Consider the following 20,274-nt stretch of genomic DNA (forward strand, 5'->3'; position numbering starts at 1 on the left):
TTTCGTTGCAGATGCTTTATCTCGCCTCCTTTCTAGGGCGGCTGCCACTGGGCACATTACTCCGGTTTGCTCTAATCTCATTCCCCATGGTCTCACCCATCTCCAATATGCGGACGACACTATTATTCTGGTCGAGATGAATGAGGCCTGCCTTGCCCACCTCAAATTTATCTTACTCTGCTTCGAGGCTATGTCGGGGCTTAAGATTAACTTTGCCAAAAGCGAAGTAGTTGTGACTGGTGTGGACGGGTCGGAAGCCGCGCGAGTGGCCCACCTTCTTAATTGTAAGCAGGGCTCCTATCCGTTCAAATACTTGGGGTTGCCTATTTCCCCGGATGTGCTACATGCAAAAGATTTTGCCCCGATAGTCACTAAGATGGGAAACAGGGTCCTTCCCTGGCGGGGTAGATATAATACGAACGCTGGTAAAGTGGCCCTAATTAATGCTTGTCTCTCCTCCCTCCCCATGTTCCTTATGGGCTTCTTTCTCTTGTCGGCTGGGATTCATGCTGGTTTTGACAAACACCGTGGGGCGTTCTACTGGAACGCTGCGGACAACCGCCGCACATATCGCTTCGTCAAATGGAAATTGATGTGCAGGCCCAAAAACCTTGGGGGGTTAGGGATTCTCAATACTTCCATCATGAACCAATGCTTGATGATTAAATGGTGGTGGAAGATTATGAGCGCTGAGGAACAACCCCTTTGGTTGTCGATCCTTAAGGCTAAATATTTCCCATCCTCTAGCCCGATGTTCGCTCTGCCGCATGGTGGCTCTCAGTTTTGGAAGTCTCTGGTCAAAGTTAGACCTGTTTTTCAATCTTTTGCTAAGTTTGTTGTTGGGGATGGTTCCTCTATTCGGTTTTGTCTTGATTGGTGGTGTGGAGATTCACCTCTCTCGGTGACCTTCCCTACCCTTTTCTCTTACTGCTCTGACCCTAATATTTCTACTGTGAAGCTTGCTTCCCAGGGGTGGAACCTGGGCTTCCGTCGTTCTCTGTCGCCTGTAGAGTTTGAAGATTGGCAACGTCTTACTGCCCTCTTCCCTACGCTCTCGACGGTCAGGGACTCGGTGCTTTGGCCGCTTTCTGCCTCTGGGCGGTTCTCTGTTAAGTCGCTTTATTCTAAGCTAGTTGGTGGCGCACCTACCAGTCGTTTTTCCAAAGTTTGGAAGGCCCGTATTCCCCCTAAGATAAAAAATTTCTTGTGGCAAGCCTTTCGAGGCCGGCTGCCCTCGGCTGATCAGATTCGTAAGAGAAACGGGCCGGGTTCCCAGTTTTGTGCTCTTTGTGGTGAGGTAGAGGACTCGGATCATATCTTTTTTCACTGTCACCTGGCTAAGCTTATTTGGAGTTGTGTGCGGGACTGGCTTCATGTGTCTTGGGCCCCTGCCTCCTTTGCTGAGTTGCGCAGCCTGGCATCCAACCTTTCCGGTGTTTCTAGACGAATCTTTTGGGTGGGCTTGGGGGCTTTATGCTGGTCTCTGTGGACTACTAGGAACAAATTTACTATCGAGCACGTGTTTCCGGCTAAACCGGCTGACTGCTTATTTAAATCGTGTGCTTTCCTGCAGCAGTGGAAATCATTGACTAAAGCCGACGACCAAGAGGCGCTATCTATGCTGATCGACAAAATCCGGACCACGGCGTCTCAGTTATGCAGACAAGAGCACGTTGATTGAGGGATTCTTTTGGGCCTGAGTCTTTAGCTTAGTTGGTTCCTTCTATTCCGGCCTGCGTGCCGTGTACTAGCGTGGGAGCCATGTACCATGACTTTATTCGCGTTGTCCTGCCCAACGTTGGGGCTTGGGTGTGTTTGATACATTTCGGTGTTGTTCTTGCTACCTGCCTTATGGCTTTATCTATAAAGTCGGGCGTATGCCTTTCCTCTAAAAAAAGCAACCTCAAACAAACAAAAATCTATATATAGGTTCATCAATGTTCCAAGAATATGAATACAATATGGATTCCCCTCCCCTCGCTCCTGCGACGCGGCGTGCGCACGTCACGGGAGGTAAACCTAGCCGCCACCATTAGGGATCCCCCTTCTCCCCTCTCCCATCCCTCGCCGCCGCCAGCGGGCGCGGCCGGGCGAAGCCACGTCGGCGGCGGGGTGGTCTCGTCTCCTCGTGTGGGGCTTTTGGCGCGGGCTGAGGCGGCTAGGCCGGTATGTAGTGCTGGCGGTGAGCACTACAGCTGGGCGGTGCGTTGGAACTCGTCCACGATGGCAGCATGGTGGCGGCATGTCAGGCGTCAAGGTGGTGTGCTTGCTGGCGGTCGGGTCACCGGCTACAATGATCTGGTGGTAGCTCAGGCCGATCTGGTCGCTTGAGTGAGGTGGACTGAGGGCGGGGTGGAACGTGGGGGGCCGGCTTCGCCGTGGTTGTCGGCTTGTGGAGTTAGCGGAGCAGCAGTTGTGGTTTGGCCCTAGCACTCTTCTTCCGCCAAGTAGTTTTTCTGTCGAATGTCGACCTCTTGGATCTGGCCGCATACGAGTTTCGTTCTTCCCTGTCAGAGATCTATACGGATTGGCGTATGTCGCCCTGGATATCTAGATCAGAAAGGCTCTAGTCGTGCGCACTCATATTATCAGCCATCACGGTCTTAAGAGGGCACGGCGCTAAGCTTCGCTTTCTTATTGGTGTCATGAGACAATTCTAAGTCAAGATTCCCAAGGCATTGATAGAGGTGGAGAAAGTCATGACGGTTGCGATTGGAGGTCTTCAAGCTTCAGTGGAAGGGTGTATTGTATGCGATGAAGATTGTGCCAGGTGTTTGGTGACTTGTAACAGCGGGGGCAGCAAGCAGGGGCGGCAACACTAGACGACTGCATTTTTGGTGGTGCTCCTCGAATACCGAGTCTCGATTTGCAGGGTGAAAACCCAAGGTCAAGCCTTTATTAGTTGTACTTGGCAATGGACTTGTTGAATGCATTGTTTTTGGGTGAATTCGGACTTTCTCCAAGGTGAAAACATAAGATCTTTAATCAGGTAACGACAATGCTTGTCCATTGTTTTCTCTTGGAGGTGTTGCTTTTGGAGAACCTCTTTTGTAATTTGGGTGTTGTCTTTGGTGGTGGTTATAGTGCGATGCTGCTAGTGATTGATCGCCGAGGCGGGGACTTTTTTCTTTCTTCTGTTTTTCTTTTTTTTGACAGTGTATCTTTGATGCATTTGGACTCTTGTTGATACAGGGACCGGATGTAATTGATATCCTCATGATATTAATATATTTCTTTTATAAAAAAACATGAGTACAATATAGGCCAAATCAGCTTTGGGATCCTATTGCTATGAAGGGGCACCCACGACACAGTGGAGCGCGATTTCTCTAACTAGTCGCCAACCCGTGCATTTGCACGGGCTAGTCTATAGAATATTGATGAACTGCTATGATATGGGTTCATTGTTGTTATTTTACTCTTGCATGCTTCAAAATTTTGCCTTTTTCTCATAGTGATTTGGCTACTATATTTTCCATATTAAAAAAATAATTAACATAGTTTCTAACAATTTTTATTTCTAATTTCCCATAACTTTAAGTTTTTTACTGTATTTATGTTTCAAGTGCATCATTGTGCACATTTTAATTTGCAGTCATTTTTATCTGCATACTTCATTACATCTAGACTTTTCCATGTAGTATAAATCGCATCTGTTTATATGTAGAAATGAAAAACTTCCTTCATAGCGTGAATTCACATAAGACATACAAAAAAGGTAATCTCTAACTATGCATGACTTCGTAATTATTTGGAAGAAATTTTCCAATCGTCTTCTTCTCCATGTGTGACACGGTAAAGTAGCTTTCTAACCAATATCTCCCAGTCAAACATGAAAAAAGAATTCAGATATTTATCTCAGCATACTTGTTTCCTCCAAAAAAGACTACTGTTCTTATTTTTATCTGAGTAAATAATCTCTCATGTAAGGAACATTGATACAACTCCCAAGACATATGTAAACTTGTGCTTTTTTCATAGATCATAATCTAATTCTTTTGTACTGGTGGCAACTGTTCCTTTGTAGGGCACCACCTGTAATTTCTACCATATGCACCATTTAAAAAAAGGTTGTAGAAAACCACCATCAGATACCCTCACAAAAAAATAAACCAACGACTTAATATGGGGCTAGATATTAAGATGTACACATTACTATTTATTTTTTACCGTCGACATGATAAAGTCGAGCCTTTTGTTCACTATATACCATCTTTACATACATTATACTACTGTTTTAATGTAGAGGGTGAACATGGTTAGGTTAGCAACTAATGTCATCAACACGAAAGGATCAATTGACCACTTTTCATTCCTTGCTAATAACCTATGCCGTTAAGTTAGTTTATGTACACATGTGTCCTAGATCAAAGCAATTTCAAACTGTATGGAATGCTATTTTATATCTAATTATTATTTCTACTTACAAAACAAAAGTGCTTGAAACGATAGTTTTCAGTTCCCCAAATATTCGCATGTTTTAAGGAATTTTGTCTGAAAACTATACAGTACATACATATATGAGCGAAAAACGCGTTGATGATTTTTCTAAACAAAACATAGTATACATCTAAATTCTGTATAACACACCTTTTAACATACTATAGTAATTTATATGTATCTATACCAAGAATCGTAGAGCATCATGTCATTGTTGCTCTGCTTATATAATACTATATAAAAGATGAAACAGAAAACAATCAGAATACATTAAGACATCCACCTTGCAGCAACTAAACTGGGTTTAAAAACTAATTATTTCTTCTCAAAGAGGTCATGATAAGATCCAGTCCCACCTTGCAGCACCGGTGTAAGTATCTGTCGCTCCGTCGGCTCTGCTTTGTCCGGTGTCCCTCTTTCCTTCATGTACGACATTCTTGCAATTTCCGCTGTCCTGCACTCCTGCTTCCCCCCTTTGATCTGCATGCATTGTCTCTGATGGTCTTTCTGTTGCATCACTGGACACAGCCGGTTTGCTGCCACCATGGCCTGAGAGACATGGGAAACATGACCCGGCCAACTTGGCATGGCAGAAGAGGCTCGGGTCGCCGATGGGACTTGGGAACGACAACATGTCCTAGTTCTTATACAGCTGCAGTATGCTGTACCAACCACCACCTGGGAATCATCTGCACACTAAAACAAACAAATTCACCATGCAAGCATATCCCATTTAGAAGGAAAAACTCAAACCAGTTTAGCTACCTATATGATCTAGCATCCTTAAAATCAGCGGTTTGGCTTTGCGAGTGGAAAAGGAGAAGAGATTTATGGTGTTAGTGCTAGAGAAAAATCAGGAAGGATATTGAAGGAATTAACCGATATGTTACTTTCATGTGGAGAACGACAACGGAGGACAAACCTGACAACTTCGCAGAGGTAAATCGCTGTGCCACCAGTCTTCTATTAGGTTCTCAACTTGTCAATGCACCACATAAGGCAGCAGCATCACCTACTTTAGAACACCATCTGTACACCTTACCCTACCTTCAGGAACCATCACAATCTTTAGATTGCAGCCTTGTCAGAACATGGAAGTCAAATTGATTAGGTAGAGTATGGATATTATTGGCTTTTTTATAATATAAGAAGCATTAGTTGAACTTTGAAGCTCAGGGCAGATGAGTAGAACAATTAATCTTGACTTCATAGCCTCGCATGTGGAGACATAGGTGGTGCGGGGACAACCATGTTCAGTCGACCATGGCAATAGAGCGTGTTCTTATAAAAGGAGAATAGATATGTGGAGTTAGTGCTAGAGAAAAATCAAGCGGGATATTCAAGGAATTTACGGATATGTTACTTGCATGTGGTGATGGACAGGACAACTGAAGACAAACTCGACGCCTTCAGAGATTTAAATGGTGTGCCACCAGTCCTCCAATAGGTTCACCAGCACCACATACGACAGCAGCATCACTACTTTAGAACACCATCGGTTCACCTTACCCTACCCTGCATGAACCATCACCATTGTTAGATTGCAGCTTTGTCATAAAATGGAAGTCAAAGAGATTAGGTAGACTATGGATTTGGTAGAGGATTGTCCCTGGTAATAGCCATTGTATGCACATAGTTAAATTTCCCCTCAAAGTTGGTCAAACATAGAGAAGTTTTACCTTTCAGAAACACTAAAAAAAATGCAGTTGTGGATCTTCTCCCAGGACTTGGTGTGCCTGTACGTTGGTCCGACCGCCGCATTGGCAGAAGACCGCTCTGCAGATTGCTCGTCTGCGTCTAGAGGAGGCCATGAGGCCGACGCCAGAGTGCAGGCCGTAGATGAATTGATATCATCCTCGCTTTCCTAGCTAGCAGCCTAGAACTACCAGTATTGTACAATGAACATTATAGATAGCTTACTGCATGTGTAAAACTGGGTTTCTAATTTCTTCTTCCAACCTATATGGTGTTTCTCTGCTTGAAAGAATACACTAACCACACATATCAACCATGTAGATTTCAACAGTTTACTACCAACTGGGAAATCTCTATATACTACCTAAAAGAAACAGAGCGTTCCGTTTCTTATCTTACGTCGACCCACTCTTCGTCCGTCCCACTCCCCACGCGAACGCTGGCTTTCCCGATTTTTCTGTCTCAAATCTCTACTACCTAAAAGAAACGGAGCGTTCCGTTTCCCATCTTATGTCGACCCACTCTTCGTCCGTCCCCCTCCCCACGCGAACGCTGGCTTTCGCGATTTTTCTGTCTCAATACGACCTAAAAGAAACGGAGCGTCTGTTTTCCATCTTACGTCGACCCACTCTTCGTCCGTCCCCCTCCCCACGCGAACGCTGGCTTTCCCGATTTTTCTGTCTCAAATCTCTACTACCTAAAAGAAACGGAGTGTTCCATTTCCCATCTTATGTCGACCCACTCTTCATCCGTCCCCCTCCCCACGTGAACGCTGGCTTTCGCGATTTTTCTGTCTCAATACTACCTAAAAGAAACGGAGCGTTCCGTTTTCCATCTTACGTTGACCCACTCTTTGTCCGTCCCACTCCCCACGCGAACGCTGGCTTTCCCGATTTTTCTGTCTCAAATCTCTACTACCTAAAAAAAACGGAGCGTTCCGTTTCCCATCTTATGTCGACCCACTCTTCGTCCGTCCCCCTCCCCACGCGAACGCTGGCTTTCGCGATTTTTCTGTCTCAATACTACCTAAAAGAAACGGAGCGTTCCGTTTTCCATCTTACGTCGATCCACTCTTCGTCCGCCCCCCTCCCCACGCGAACGCTGGCGTTCCCGTTTTTTCTGTCTCAAATCTCTACTACCTAAAAGAAACGGAGCGTTCCGTTTCCCATCTTATGTCGACCCACTCTTCGTCCGTCCCCCTCCCCACGCGAACGCTGCCTTTCGCGATTTTTCTGTCTCAATACTACCTAAAAGAAACGGAGCGTTCCGTTTCCCATCTTACGTCGACCCACTCTTCGTCCGTCCCCCTCCCCACGCGTACGCTGGCTTTCCCGATTTTTCTATCTAAAAAAAATTTGAAACAATGAGCGCATATTTCTGCAGTTCTCTCTCCCGTCCTGATCCAATCTTCCCCCGCTCCCTTGTGACGAAACAATGAGCGCTATCATCGCCCGCCGCCACCACCAGAGACATCTTCCACCTGCCCCCCCCTTCCTCCCCTACCCCGCGCGATCTGATGCAAGGAGGATCGACGACCGTCCTACGATCCAGCGGCGGTTGCGTGAAATCTCGCTGGGACGAACCCGATTAGCCTCGTCCCAGTCGCCGCCAGAAAAGGTTGTTCTACAGGCGCCGACGTGAGCATGCCCATCTGCCTCCCTCCTCCCCTACCCCCGCACGATCTGACGCCAAGGAGGACGACCGTCCTATGTTCCAGTCGCAGTTGCGCGGAATCTCACTGGGACGAATGCACCCGGCCTCGTTCGAGTCCGAGTCGCTGTTGCTATTCTCCACACGCCGAGGTGAGCATTCATGTCCGACGGTGTGTATTTTGGCTGGTTCCATAGGAGCACTTCGTCCCCGCCGTGCAATCTTTGTTGATTCGGAAAGATGCGGTTGTCTGCTAAGCTAATTCAACCTGCCATTGATCACGATAATAATTGGAAAACAACATAAAGGCTCCTTTTTCCAATCACAGTACTGAAATGTTGTGAATTGTATATATTTTTAATGCGTACAGAGACTCCAAATTATCATCTACTCTTGCTATTTCCATATCTGATTGTTTTAAATAGGTAGTGCCAGCCTTGCACCGTCCTGCTAAAATGTTTGTGAATAGGCTTACAATCCAGTTTGACATGGAAAGTAAATGAATGGCCTGTTCAAATAGGCTTATTCGGTTGTTGCTTCTCAGTAGAAAGCATGGGCCAGTTAAAATGCAAGAATTATCTGGATACCATTATGTTGCAGCTCCATTGAGCAGTTTGCAGCTTCTTCATTGATGGTATTAAACTTGAGAGACACTTGACTTCAGTTGCTCTCCTGATCTGTTCTCCCACTCTCATGTCCCTCCCGAGCAGACCGAGTCCAGCACCGCTGATGCAGCGTGTTGTGTGTTGCCGACCGCCCACACTGGTCCACACGACCACAGCCAACCATCAGGGTATGATGTAGTAATTTTGTCTGATAATGAATTATCTTTCTGACCAACATTGTGGTTAAACCTAATATTTAGTTTGTCCATACACTAAAATTGTTTTTCAATCATCTATCCAAGAGAATCCATGACTGATGTTAGTTTTAAATTTGTTTTATATTTGGTCTCTTTGACTTGCCCTACAAGTATGATGCAATATCCCCAGTGAGAACCTCAACTGGCAGGATAAGATGAACGAGCATAACAATCCATTCTTTGATATGTGTGAAAGCCGTTCATTGACACGTCTGATGACATATTTGTCAATTATAGCAGGAAGGTAACCCACTTCACATAACCGAATACCTGAAAATATTTGGGTGATTTTGGTAGGCAAAATATGGATGAGGTTCAGGTAGAACTTCTGGGAATTGAAAGTATGATGTGTACATGAGTATTGTTATTTTCAGCCAAAATAGTCCCTCCGTCCGAAAATACTTGTCATCAAAATGGATAAATAGTTTTTATCCATTTTGATGACAAGTATTTCCGGACGGAGGGAGTACTTTTGTGGTGGGCAATGGGTATTACCTTGTTGTACTTCAATAAAATATGATGGCTCTTCTTGTACAACATTGCATGAATACCACATTAATTGTTGTACCAATTATCTCAACATAGTTATTTATTATACTGTAGCTGATGATGTTGAAGCTGTAGCTAATGGTTCCACCGAGGAAACCAACACAAGCAAGTAACTAAATGCAGTTGCAACACAAGGTGGTGCTTACGGCAGCGGCATGGTGACGACAGGATATCGAGTGGGCAAAGGTCGCCGTGAGAAGGGTGGGACAACTATAGGCGTGTTGCTACAGATTTCGAGCAGCCCCAACAGCTCCGCCTACGAAATCATCTTACTAGCTAAAGTAGGCAATTCCAGAATTAATCGTTTTCTCACAATGCGACCAGACGGTTGTAGTGCATGATAACTCTAGTTTTGTATTGATCGACTGACACCCAATTGCCGCTTAGGCAATTCCAGAATTAATCGTTTTCTCACAATGCGACCAGACGGTTGTAGTGCATGATAACTCTAGTTTTGTATTGATCGACTGACACCCAATTGCCGCCACAGAAGGGAGCCTCACAAGAAGGGAGCTTGCAACGGAATTTTCCATGGCATCCAGTGTTTGGAGAGGCGAGATGGGGAGCCATGCGGCTAATCGATATTCATCTTGCATGACGTATCAATCTCGTTGAGACGCGCAAGGGGATCAAACAATATTGAGATCCCTGTCTCCACACGAACTTAGTCGATGCACATTTGTATGTCCCGATACTTCCCATGCCGACACATCTAACAATGTTCTAAGGTCTACAAGGGCGTACGACTGTTTGATGAGTATATATGCCCAAAACGTGTGGGTACTGTTTGGTGCAAGGTGTTAATATGGTAGTGACAATCGCTAGCTGCGGCATCAAGGCATCTCCAAGACTAACTGTGTACCCTGAATCAAACACACTAAATATCCGCTGACGCATCCGGACGTGTTGACACAAATAGGAGAGATGGCCATCCAACCACATGCATCAACTATTGTCCTATTTCAAATCGAAATTGAACAAAAACGAACAGAGTTCATGCAAACCAGACGGTGCTTGTTAAATTTCAAAATATTTGTAACCAAAGGAATAAAATTCCACAATTCAGATGCAATTCCTAATCATATATCAAATCTACAATTCAGCGGCATTCCTTTTTTAAATAATCATGAGTGTGCGCATCGTATATTATTGAAGAAAGGGCATGGAGACCCACCATGAGTGTTAGTGTTACATGCCTGAAGACGCAACACCCACACCTAACACCGAAGAGGACTACTCATTGTTCACCCACCTAAGAGCATCTCCAGCCGCGCCCCCAACAGCCCCCTCCCCCAGGCTTTTTTGTCGCCGCGGCCGAAAATCGGCCCAGTCGCGCCCCCGGGAGCCCGATTTTCTCCGGTTTGGGCCGAAACTGCCGCCGCTGGGGTCGCCGGGATCGTTTTTTGGCGCGAACGGGGATGGGCCCGCCGAGTCAGCGAGACGCCGCTTCGTCGTCCTCATCGCCTCGGTTCCTACGGGAATCAATGCGAAGGCTGGCCAAGGCTGCCCCGCTGCACGCCGGTCAGCCTCCATTGATTCCTCACGGGCGGCGCAGTGAAGGCGCCACCGCCACGCGTCCCGCCCTCTCCCGCCATGTGTCGCCCTGTATGCAGGCTCTCGCCGCCCGGGCCGCGCCTATAAAAGTCGATGCCCCCGCCGGTGAACGCCACAGCTGCCACACTTCGCCTCGCAACGCCACACAAAGCAGCACCCTCCCCCCTTCCCGACGAGCAAAATGGCAGAGAGGTTCCCAGGCGACAGCTCTGCGGCGAACGGCTTCGGCCGCCGCCATCTCCAAGAGCCAGAAGCGCGCCTCCTCTACGAGGCCGAGTATCCGGCGCCCCTGGACATGCGTGTGCCAGGGGCGTGGAGGCTGAGCGCCGGCGGCGTCCCGGTGCCAGCGGGCCGAGATCGCCCGCATCCACTCGTCGCTGACGGAGGAGCAGCGGGACCAGCCGATTTACGCCGCTGACAGCGACACGCTGTGGACGCAGTACTTCCAGCGCCGCTGTGAAGAGCAGATCGCCTCCGCCAACGGCATCATCCCCCGCGGCCGCCTCAACGCCGAAGGGCGGCGTGAGTGGTGGGGCGTGCCAGGACGTCCTCGACTACATCGAGACCGGCAACACGCCGCGCCTCGAGTACCCACGGCGGCCGTCCTTCTCTCGCCGCCGTGGCAGCTCCTGGACGCCGCGGCGAATGGAGCCTGGGTCGTCCTCCTCATCGTGCTCCGGCTCGCTCTCCTCCATGTCCATGCTCTCCTCCGACTCACCGGCACTCCGCCCCATCAAGCTGGAGCCGGAGGAGACGCCTCTTCGGCGCCGCACACGCAGCGGCGCCCTCGTCATCGACGAGGGTGCCCGCCCATCCCCGCCCGCAGCGACGCCCTCCCCGCGCTCCCTCTGCCTGGTCCGGCCGAAGCCCGAGCCGGAGCTGCTCCCCATGAAGCCGGAGCACGTGGGCATGGTGGCCCCCATCGACGAGTCCGCCCTCAAGTGGGCGAGGGAGGACTACATCCGCGAGCAGGTGCTCCGCCAGCGCCGTGCATATGCGGAGCTCCAAGCCCGGTGTCCCGGGCGCGAGGAGGGCGGCATCATCGTCCTCGATAGCGATGACGAGGAGGAGGCCGGGCCGTCCAGCGCCCCTCCGCACGTCGGCGACCCTGGCCATGGGTGCAGCAGGGACGGTGGAGGCTCTGGCGTGGCGCGCGACGATGACGACGACGGCGGCGGCGGCGGCGACTACACCCGTTTCTACAGGCTTCTCGGCATGTAGATGGAGTGCGTTGGCCGCGGCGTAGCATGGCTAGCTGTACCTAGGCGTAGTTTACATGTTTTATTTTTTTTTGCACAAATATCAATGAAGTTTCCCCGAGTTTGTTCAAGATCGCCGATGTTTGTGCAATTTTGTGTGAAATATCGCCGAGCTCGCGCATTTTTTGGGTTCGGCCTGGGGGCCTCGACTGGGCACGCAGTCACCCCCACGCGTAAAACAAGCGCCGGTTCACCCCCAGGCACCTCCTTTTCGGCGTCCTGGGGGGGGGGGGGGGGCAGACGGCTGGAGATGCTCTAACTAGTGCACAAAAGAAGAAGTCTAGTTCCCTTTTAGTATACCAACCGTCCTCCACGCCCAGTCCTCACGGTCCACATTGCTAATGGCGTGTGAAAGGAGTTACTCCATTGAAGATGACCACGTGACCATGCTTCCATAGCTCCCACATGGTGAGTGTTATGATCGCCCTCAAATCCCTCCATGGTCACCGATCAAAGCTCCTAGTGCTATACCAGTCCACCAGATTATCATCAATCAACTAGATCATGATAGCGCGCATTGCTGCGCCCGTCCAGTTTTCAAAATAATGATAGAATATTATATAAATATTTCAAAACATAGAGTAATATTTTTACATAATATTATAAAAATCCTAGTCTAAAAATATAATATTTTTGTTTCTTTCATAGACTTATATAGGAAATTATAATTTTGACAAAGGATAGCATTTCTTATGACATAGTAACACATAAAATATTTATGTAGAGTAAAGGAAATTATAATAATGATTTTGTAGACATATATAATGAGTGACAATTTTCAGGAAATGATTTTTTGAGATCCCTCTTTACATCTCCTATCAGGTAGTTCATAAAATGATGGTACAACTTATATAATGAGTGCTAGCGAAAACTGATTTACTTATCTTGGCACTTTTCTTGCCATCAAACTGTTAGGGGCTTAAAACCTTAGTGGTTTCTGATTTTTTGTGGTTCTTAAACAAGAGGTTCACTGTTAGTGGGGCTATTGCAAACCAGACCTTAGTTACTCAAAACTTTCACTTTGACTTTCTGAGAGTAAGATAAAAAGCATATCTGTTCACACAATAGGAGACTTCCTGTCACAGGTACATATATGAGATAGACATCCCAACCGTAGCAGTTGAGAGACACAAAAAAAATGATAAATTGATTATGCCAGCGACACCACCAAAGAAGCACACAATTTGAACTACTAAATCTATGGTTGCTTTGTAGATAATATGTACATATAGAGACTTCTTGTCATGCCTTTGTTGTGGCTGAAGTGTGAAAAGACAAGCATACATGTGCAGGACACACAAGACAAGGAAATAAATAAATAACTGATTTAACCAAATGTGTAGGTAAATATTTTCCAACTGTGTGTGGATAGAAAAGCGTTTCTAGTGACCTGTCAAGAAAATGGAAGTGTTTCCAGCGATACATAAGAGCAATTATCTTCAGACTTAATGGCAAGATAATTGACACCTTTTTTCAAACAAGTGTAGAAACCAGAGACTAAATCATGAGCACAACGTGTCAGGTGCTAGGGCATTGATCAGATGCCTTTCCTTGTTGAGTCGATCGAACGACCTACCTGACAATTATTGTGGGTGTGAAGACGCATGCGCATGCATAGGCTGCGAGGATGAACGGAGGAATGCATGCTGCACGCACCTACTTTTTGGGCTACATGCACGGTTTACACTTTCATTAGCTAAAGCCAGTCCGCCAGCCCAATTAGCAAATCCTGGCCCGATCAACAACAACGGTTCTAGATAGCTCTGCGGAGCAGCGGCCCAACCGATAGATCGGGACATGCAGCAATCAGACGGCCAGGGACGTTAAAGAGCTGTGAGGGCTCGTAGGTCACCCCATTATACTGTTTCTTAATGGCGTCTATTCCGGCGTCCCAAGGGCACTCCACACCCCAAACCACAATGTTCGCGCAAATACACCGGTAAGCATAATGTGTGTGATAGTTTCCTCTTGTTAGATGCAGAACGAACACAAGGCCTGGCGGGGCAGGGTTGGTTACCGCTCGGAAATTTGAGATTTACCATGGTTACCGCGTATTGCCATGCCCCTCGGTAAATGGGCATTTCAAGAAAAAATATCGAATTTTTGAATATTTTGAATTTAAACGCTCAATGTACAGTGAAGTATGGCAGCATCTCAATTATTTCAAAATAGTTAGTTATGGCGTGGTGGTAACAACCTATTTCCACCTTTAAAAGGTAGCTGGCTCAAGTTCTCCTTCTTGCACTTTTTTTTGAACTAATATAAGTTCAAGTGCTATCTATATCTATTTTGGAAAAAAATGAATTATGATTTTCGTTCGAAATTTCATGGTAACCGTGGTAACCACGTTTACCAACCCCCCTCGGTAAAAATGCCCCATTCAGTAACCAAAACAGTGGGCAGACCTCTTCTCGCAAGCTTGTCCAAGGTTCAGCACCGATTTCGCATTGCCAACTATGAGAAGAAGCGACATTGGAGCGACACTTTCTGTTTCCACACGAAATCAGCATAAGAAGACACTCCCCCCCCCCCCCCCCCCCCCCACAAACAAACTTGTAAGTGTAAGTTGTGCTAACGGAGTATGATCCCTTCGGCTCCCAGGCCCATCTGATAAAATTCGTGGCACATGGGCTGGGAGAGAAAAGAAAGAAGGGCTCGGGCTGGGAGAGAAAAGAAAGAGGGACCCGCGAGCTGGAAGAGAGAAGAATCAGAATTACTGAGCTACCCCATTCTTTTTTTTTCTGATTCCCTTCTAAGATGCTACGACTTAAATAAGAGTAGAGCATGCTCATGCTCAGACCTTTCGAGGCTTCCTTTACTCTTGGGGATTTCTTCCCATCCTCGTCCATAGCAACAGGTACACGTCCATGGTGAGCAGATCAATGTTGGGCCTGATGTCCCTCACCCAAGTGTTTGCCTGAATGGCCTGACGAACCATGCGAGACGATATCACCGTTAGTGCAACCTTGCCGTAAAGGTTGGGCACCAGATCTTGTACTCTATATCCATCAAACCACCTATCTTCCCAGAATAGGATGCCATTGCCATTGCTATTTCCCAGAGGAGTAACCGTTGTCGCTTCGTATAGTATGAGAGCTTCGTCGGGCACGCTATTCTATATGCATCAATTCAGTGGCATTTCACAAAAGTGTAGTGGCATTTCAATCAAAAATTCAAAATATGATATCATACCGGCTTAAAGACACCACATATAAAAATAATAGCCATGCCATTTTCCACCATATAGGTATTAAAACACACAAGGTGTTTTCCAATAATAATTTTTTAATGCATTAAGGTAAGACAAAGTAATTGAACTCAACCTATGCAGCAACATGATGACAAAGCATCGCGACACATAGTCAACATACTGACCGACATATAGCTAAAAGAGAGAATAAAAGACAATGAGAGCAATGCTCACAGTCATCATCAGTAAGGCACCTAGCCCTAGCGCCTCCACGTTTCATGGTGACACTACAAATTTCATGGCTTACAAGAAGAAGAAATGCCGATTGTGACTACTTGCAAAGAAGGCCACAAAATCTTGATATGACTTAGAAGACCCTAATACCCTGCCTCCGCCTAAAATAAGGTGGGGCATGATACAAATTCTTCAAAACTTAGCTTGCACACATAAATTTGTGGTATGCATTTCATAAGAGCGTACACAAAACAAAATCGAAGTTTGAATCATATTGGGTCCTCACCACCTTACAACATGTATATATATACACACATGTTTAGTTTTAACTATTATTAATTTTAGCCTTCAAAGGGACTAACTCTTGCACCTAACATTGCACGTGATCTGTGGTCTCAAATTCTCCAGGTCATCAAATGGCTCGCCTTTATCACAAATATTTTTGAAGTTGAACTACAACTTATTTATATAGCCTCCCTTACTTTCCAATTGTTTCGAACGTATGTTTCAGATGTTAACAAGCATTGGTTGATTAATTCATCTTTCCTTTGTTTTTCACTCACTATCTCATCAACGAACCACTGGATAAGAATGGGAGGTATCAGAAGAGAGGTATCGATGATGTATCAAGAGAGAGGTAGCGTCTCCCAAACAGCTTGTGGTAGATCAGGGATATATTCAGATTTGGATCATGCTGATACATGGCTGATAGTGACGTGTGGGTTGTGCAACGTCATTTTTACACGGTTGCATAGCCCAAATTTTTCATAAATGTGATATAAATTGGAAGTTCTGCACTTGTGAAAAACTACATTGTCAAAAATGCTACACACCAATAATTTAAACTAAGGACAACAACGAAACCATATCATGTGAATATTTTATTTTTGAGGCATGCTACACGCGGGCGGCTGGTCTTTGAAAAAAGTCGTCCTGATCACGAGCAGCCAGTCTTGCGATTCTATTCTCTATTTGCAATTGTAACAAGACTATTGTTGCAACTTAGTATAATTTTGAATACTATAAAAAAGTAAGACGGGAGGTGGGGGAGATAAAAACTTTTGGATATATTGATTCGGATTGAATTGCAAATACATCAAGGATAGAATCAATTCAATTCTGATTTGCAATAAGCAAGCGAGGTCTCTCAAATAGATTCGAACTGAACTGCTAGACTACGTTGAGTGATGAACTCAATGATTCAATAAAAAAAACTAAGATGGATGAAATTACACATGGAATCCTGGTCTCAAAGAAGAGGGAAATGGGGATATGGCGAAATCGGTAGACGCTACGGACATGATTGTATTGAGCCTTGATATGGAAACCTGCTAAGTGGTAACTTCCAAATTCAGAGAAACCCTGGAATTAAAAAAGGGCAATCCAGAACCAAATCCGTGTTTTGAGATAACAAGGGGTTCTCGAACTAGAATACAAAGGAAAAGGACAGCTAGTATTCGTGTCCATCACCAGTGTGACAAGCTAGACCCTTGTAGCAGCACGCGTTGTGACAAGCTAGACTATTGTTGCATAGTATCTATCACTATGCAACGGCAACTCCACAACACTGACGATGACACAAACAACGACGGCGAACAACTTTGTAGCAGCGACCGTCCATCCACTTCCAGCAATGGGGAATGACCCTCACGACATTGAGGCGCCAGCAGCGTCTTTGCGAGAAAATGTCAGACCGCACAACTTAGATTTCTAGTTTGCGAGGAAGACAAGCGCAAGATCAACCGGATGAACATGTGTTTTCCTTCTTCTTTTTGCCGTTTTACTAATTAAAAGAATGACCAACATACGCACCAGGATCATGTTAAGAATTATGTGGATAATCTTAATCAACCCAGCCCTGCAGAATCTACTGAATTATCAATAAAGAAAACTGTTTTACATCGGAACAGATCAGAAGGATTCTTTTACAGGGAAAGCAAAGTTGGCACTCGATAAATACAGCACACAAAATCAGTTCACGCATTTTAGATATAACACAAGAGCGGACATCAAAGTTCAGGGCTCACTTATTCAAAGTTCACCAAAGATAACACTGCATGACAGTACGTTACAGAAACAAAGACAGGATGAGGCAACGACACAGACAAGATTCCATTGGAGGACACCGAACACCCAAGACTGGAACCCAGAGACAGAAGCAGCACCATGTCCAGGAGCTTACTGGCCACCACGCAGACGGAGCACCAAGTGAAGGGTGGACTCCTTCTGGATGTTGTAGTCCGCAAGGGTGCGACCATCCTCAAGCTGCTTGCCAGCGAAGATGAGACGCTGCTGGTCCGGGGGAATGCCCTCCTTGTCCTGGATCTTGGCCTTCACATTGTCAATGGTGTCCGAGGACTCAACCTCCAAGGTGATGGTCTTGCCGGTGAGGGTCTTTACGAATATCTGCATACCACCACGGAGCCTGAGCACCAGGTGGAGGGTGGACTCCTTCTGGATGTTGTAGTCCGCAAGGGTGCGGCCATCCTCGAGCTGCTTGCCAGCAAAGATGAGACGCTGCTGGTCCGGAGGGATTCCCTCCTTGTCCTGGATCTTGGCCTTGACGTTATCGATGGTGTCCGAGGACTCAACCTCAAGCGTGATGGTCTTGCCGGTGAGGGTCTTTACGAATATCTGCATACCACCACGGAGTCTGAGCACCAGGTGGAGGGTGGACTCCTTCTGGATGTTGTAGTCAGCAAGGGTGCGGCCATCCTCAAGCTGCTTGCCAGCGAAGATGAGACGCTGCTGGTCTGGGGGGATGCCCTCCTTGTCCTGGATCTTAGCCTTGACATTGTCGATTGTGTCAGAGGACTCAACCTCCAAGGTGATGGTCTTGCCGGTGAGGGTCTTCACGAAGATCTGCATCTGTAATCGACAAAGCACGCAGAAGAGTTAGAAACGGTACAGAGAAATCTGTAGTAGATCAAACAATACATGAACCAAATGATTGACTTTGCTAACTTTTGGAAGACCCCCTATCACAAATATATTAGCAGATCTATCAGCACAATCTCTAGCCTCATGGTTAGTATATATAATCAGTTAAACAGAAGAAACTGTCTATTCATGGATGAATCAACAGTAATATCTTCAAACCCACGAAAACTGAAGGGCGTCAAACAATACATGAACTAGATGGCACAGTACAACAGAGATAAACTGTACTAAGAACACCCTGCCTGTAAAGAGAGGTAGCTAATCGATTGATAAAATTTTAGCAGAAGTCCAATCTTTAAGCCTCGTGGAAGCAACAAGTTACAAGAAGGTCTGGGTATCAATCAAAGTAACATCAAACTCACATGAATTTCAGAGTAAAATCGACGCACAACTACAAGGCAATCAAATTCCAGGTGTATCCCTTGACAGATCAAGGCACAGGTGCAATATGAGGGCTACAAAATCAGAAACCCACAATAATGCTAATCAACAAACCGAGGTGAATTAGCTAGCTACAGCTATATAGATGAACCCAACGAACAGCAATCGCATCAGATTCGTCACATCTACTCGAAAATCCGGGCATAATCGTTAGAGGTTCAGGTACAGAATCGGAAATCTATCTATAATAGTAATTCAACTACAACCGAGCCTAATCAACCTCGATTAACCGAACCAGGAGCAATCGATCGACAATAATAGCGCCTACGCAGCAGATCTAATCGAGACTAGAAACAGCAATTGAGCGGGACAAACAATAATCTATGGACAGGAGGCCAAGGCGGAGGGATCGGTCGGAGGCTCGCATACCTTGAGGAGGAGGACGAGATAGCCTTGGCTTTGATCTGTCGGAGGGGATTTTTCCGGCGATATGTGACGGGGGTTGGATTGGATTTGTGGGTAGGAGACGGGAGGGGCGGCTGGGAGGGGAGGGAGAGAAGGAAGAAGCGCTACGGGACGGCACGGGTGACGTCCCGGGAGAGGAGAGGCGGTCGCGGAGCCCGGCCCCCACCACGCAATTCGGTGGCCGTTTGAGTTGTTGGACGTCGGCTCACGCCGTTGTTGCCGTGCGAAAGCGTGTTCAATCTTTATCTTTACCTAATCTTTATTTTTATCTTTACCTAATAATAAAGAGAATTGGGTTTCCGTCGTCCGTCGTCGCTAGCGATTTTGCATAAAAGTCCTCGTGTTTTGTGAAAATTCAACCCCGAGAGGGTGTGAGGAGAGAGAGGGGGCGTCTGCGGCTGCAGGGAGCATGAGGAGGACACGGAGGAGGTAGCTGCCGTCGTCGTTGCCGCGGACTCGTCGAGGTGTTGAGCTTGGCGATTGTTGAGCTTGCTGGCCTGCTTGCTTGCTCTTCTCACGCGGTAGCTCCGCGTCTTGCTCTCTCTGTCGCTCTGCGCATATGGGTGAAGTACAGACGCAGATAGATGGGGATGAGAAAAGAGAGATGGAGCTAGAGAAGAACCGAAATAGGTGGAGACGGATGGATAAGATTGTGCTTGTCTAGCGGTGGAGGTGGAGCTAGAGGATATGCTTAAGCGGTGGAGGCGTACATGTGTACGTGGTAGGCCGCCCGACCACACGTGATGGGGATTGGGGTGGGGACGAATGGATTTTTCAGAGGGGGATTGGGGAGTACTCGTGCCGGCCCAACTGGTTTATCACCGGTTAAACACGGGACTATGGATGGACAGATGCATCAGGAGATAGTATAAATATTTTTCTTGCGTTTGGGCCAAGCCTTAATAGTGCAAAAAGAAATATGGGAACTGAAATATAATCTTCCAAATCAAACAACCTTCGACAAAAAAACTACATAATGAAAATCACTAAAAATCAAATCTTTTGATAATTTTATAAAATACTATAAATGAATTAGTAAACTCTAGAAGAGTATT

The 20,274-nt window shown here is 46.5% G+C and overlaps 1 protein-coding gene across 1 annotated transcript; it reads right to left on the reverse strand.

The window, feature by feature from the left end:
* Nucleotides 1-17,390: 17,390 nt before the first annotated feature.
* LOC109747273 (polyubiquitin 11) lies at nt 17,391-19,881 on the reverse strand. The gene is made up of 2 exons (XM_020306355.4): nt 19,184-19,881; nt 17,391-18,301 (listed from the first exon to the last, which is right to left on the reverse strand). Exon 2 carries the CDS (start codon nt 18,299-18,301, stop codon nt 17,612-17,614), a length of 690 nt encoding a protein of 229 aa, XP_020161944.3. The 5' UTR covers nt 19,184-19,881; the 3' UTR covers nt 17,391-17,611.
* Nucleotides 19,882-20,274: the final 393 nt, after the last annotated feature.

Source organism: Aegilops tauschii, chromosome 7, assembly GCF_002575655.3.
Source record: "Aegilops tauschii subsp. strangulata cultivar AL8/78 chromosome 7, Aet v6.0, whole genome shotgun sequence".
Taxonomy (NCBI): Eukaryota; Viridiplantae; Streptophyta; class Magnoliopsida; order Poales; family Poaceae; genus Aegilops; species Aegilops tauschii.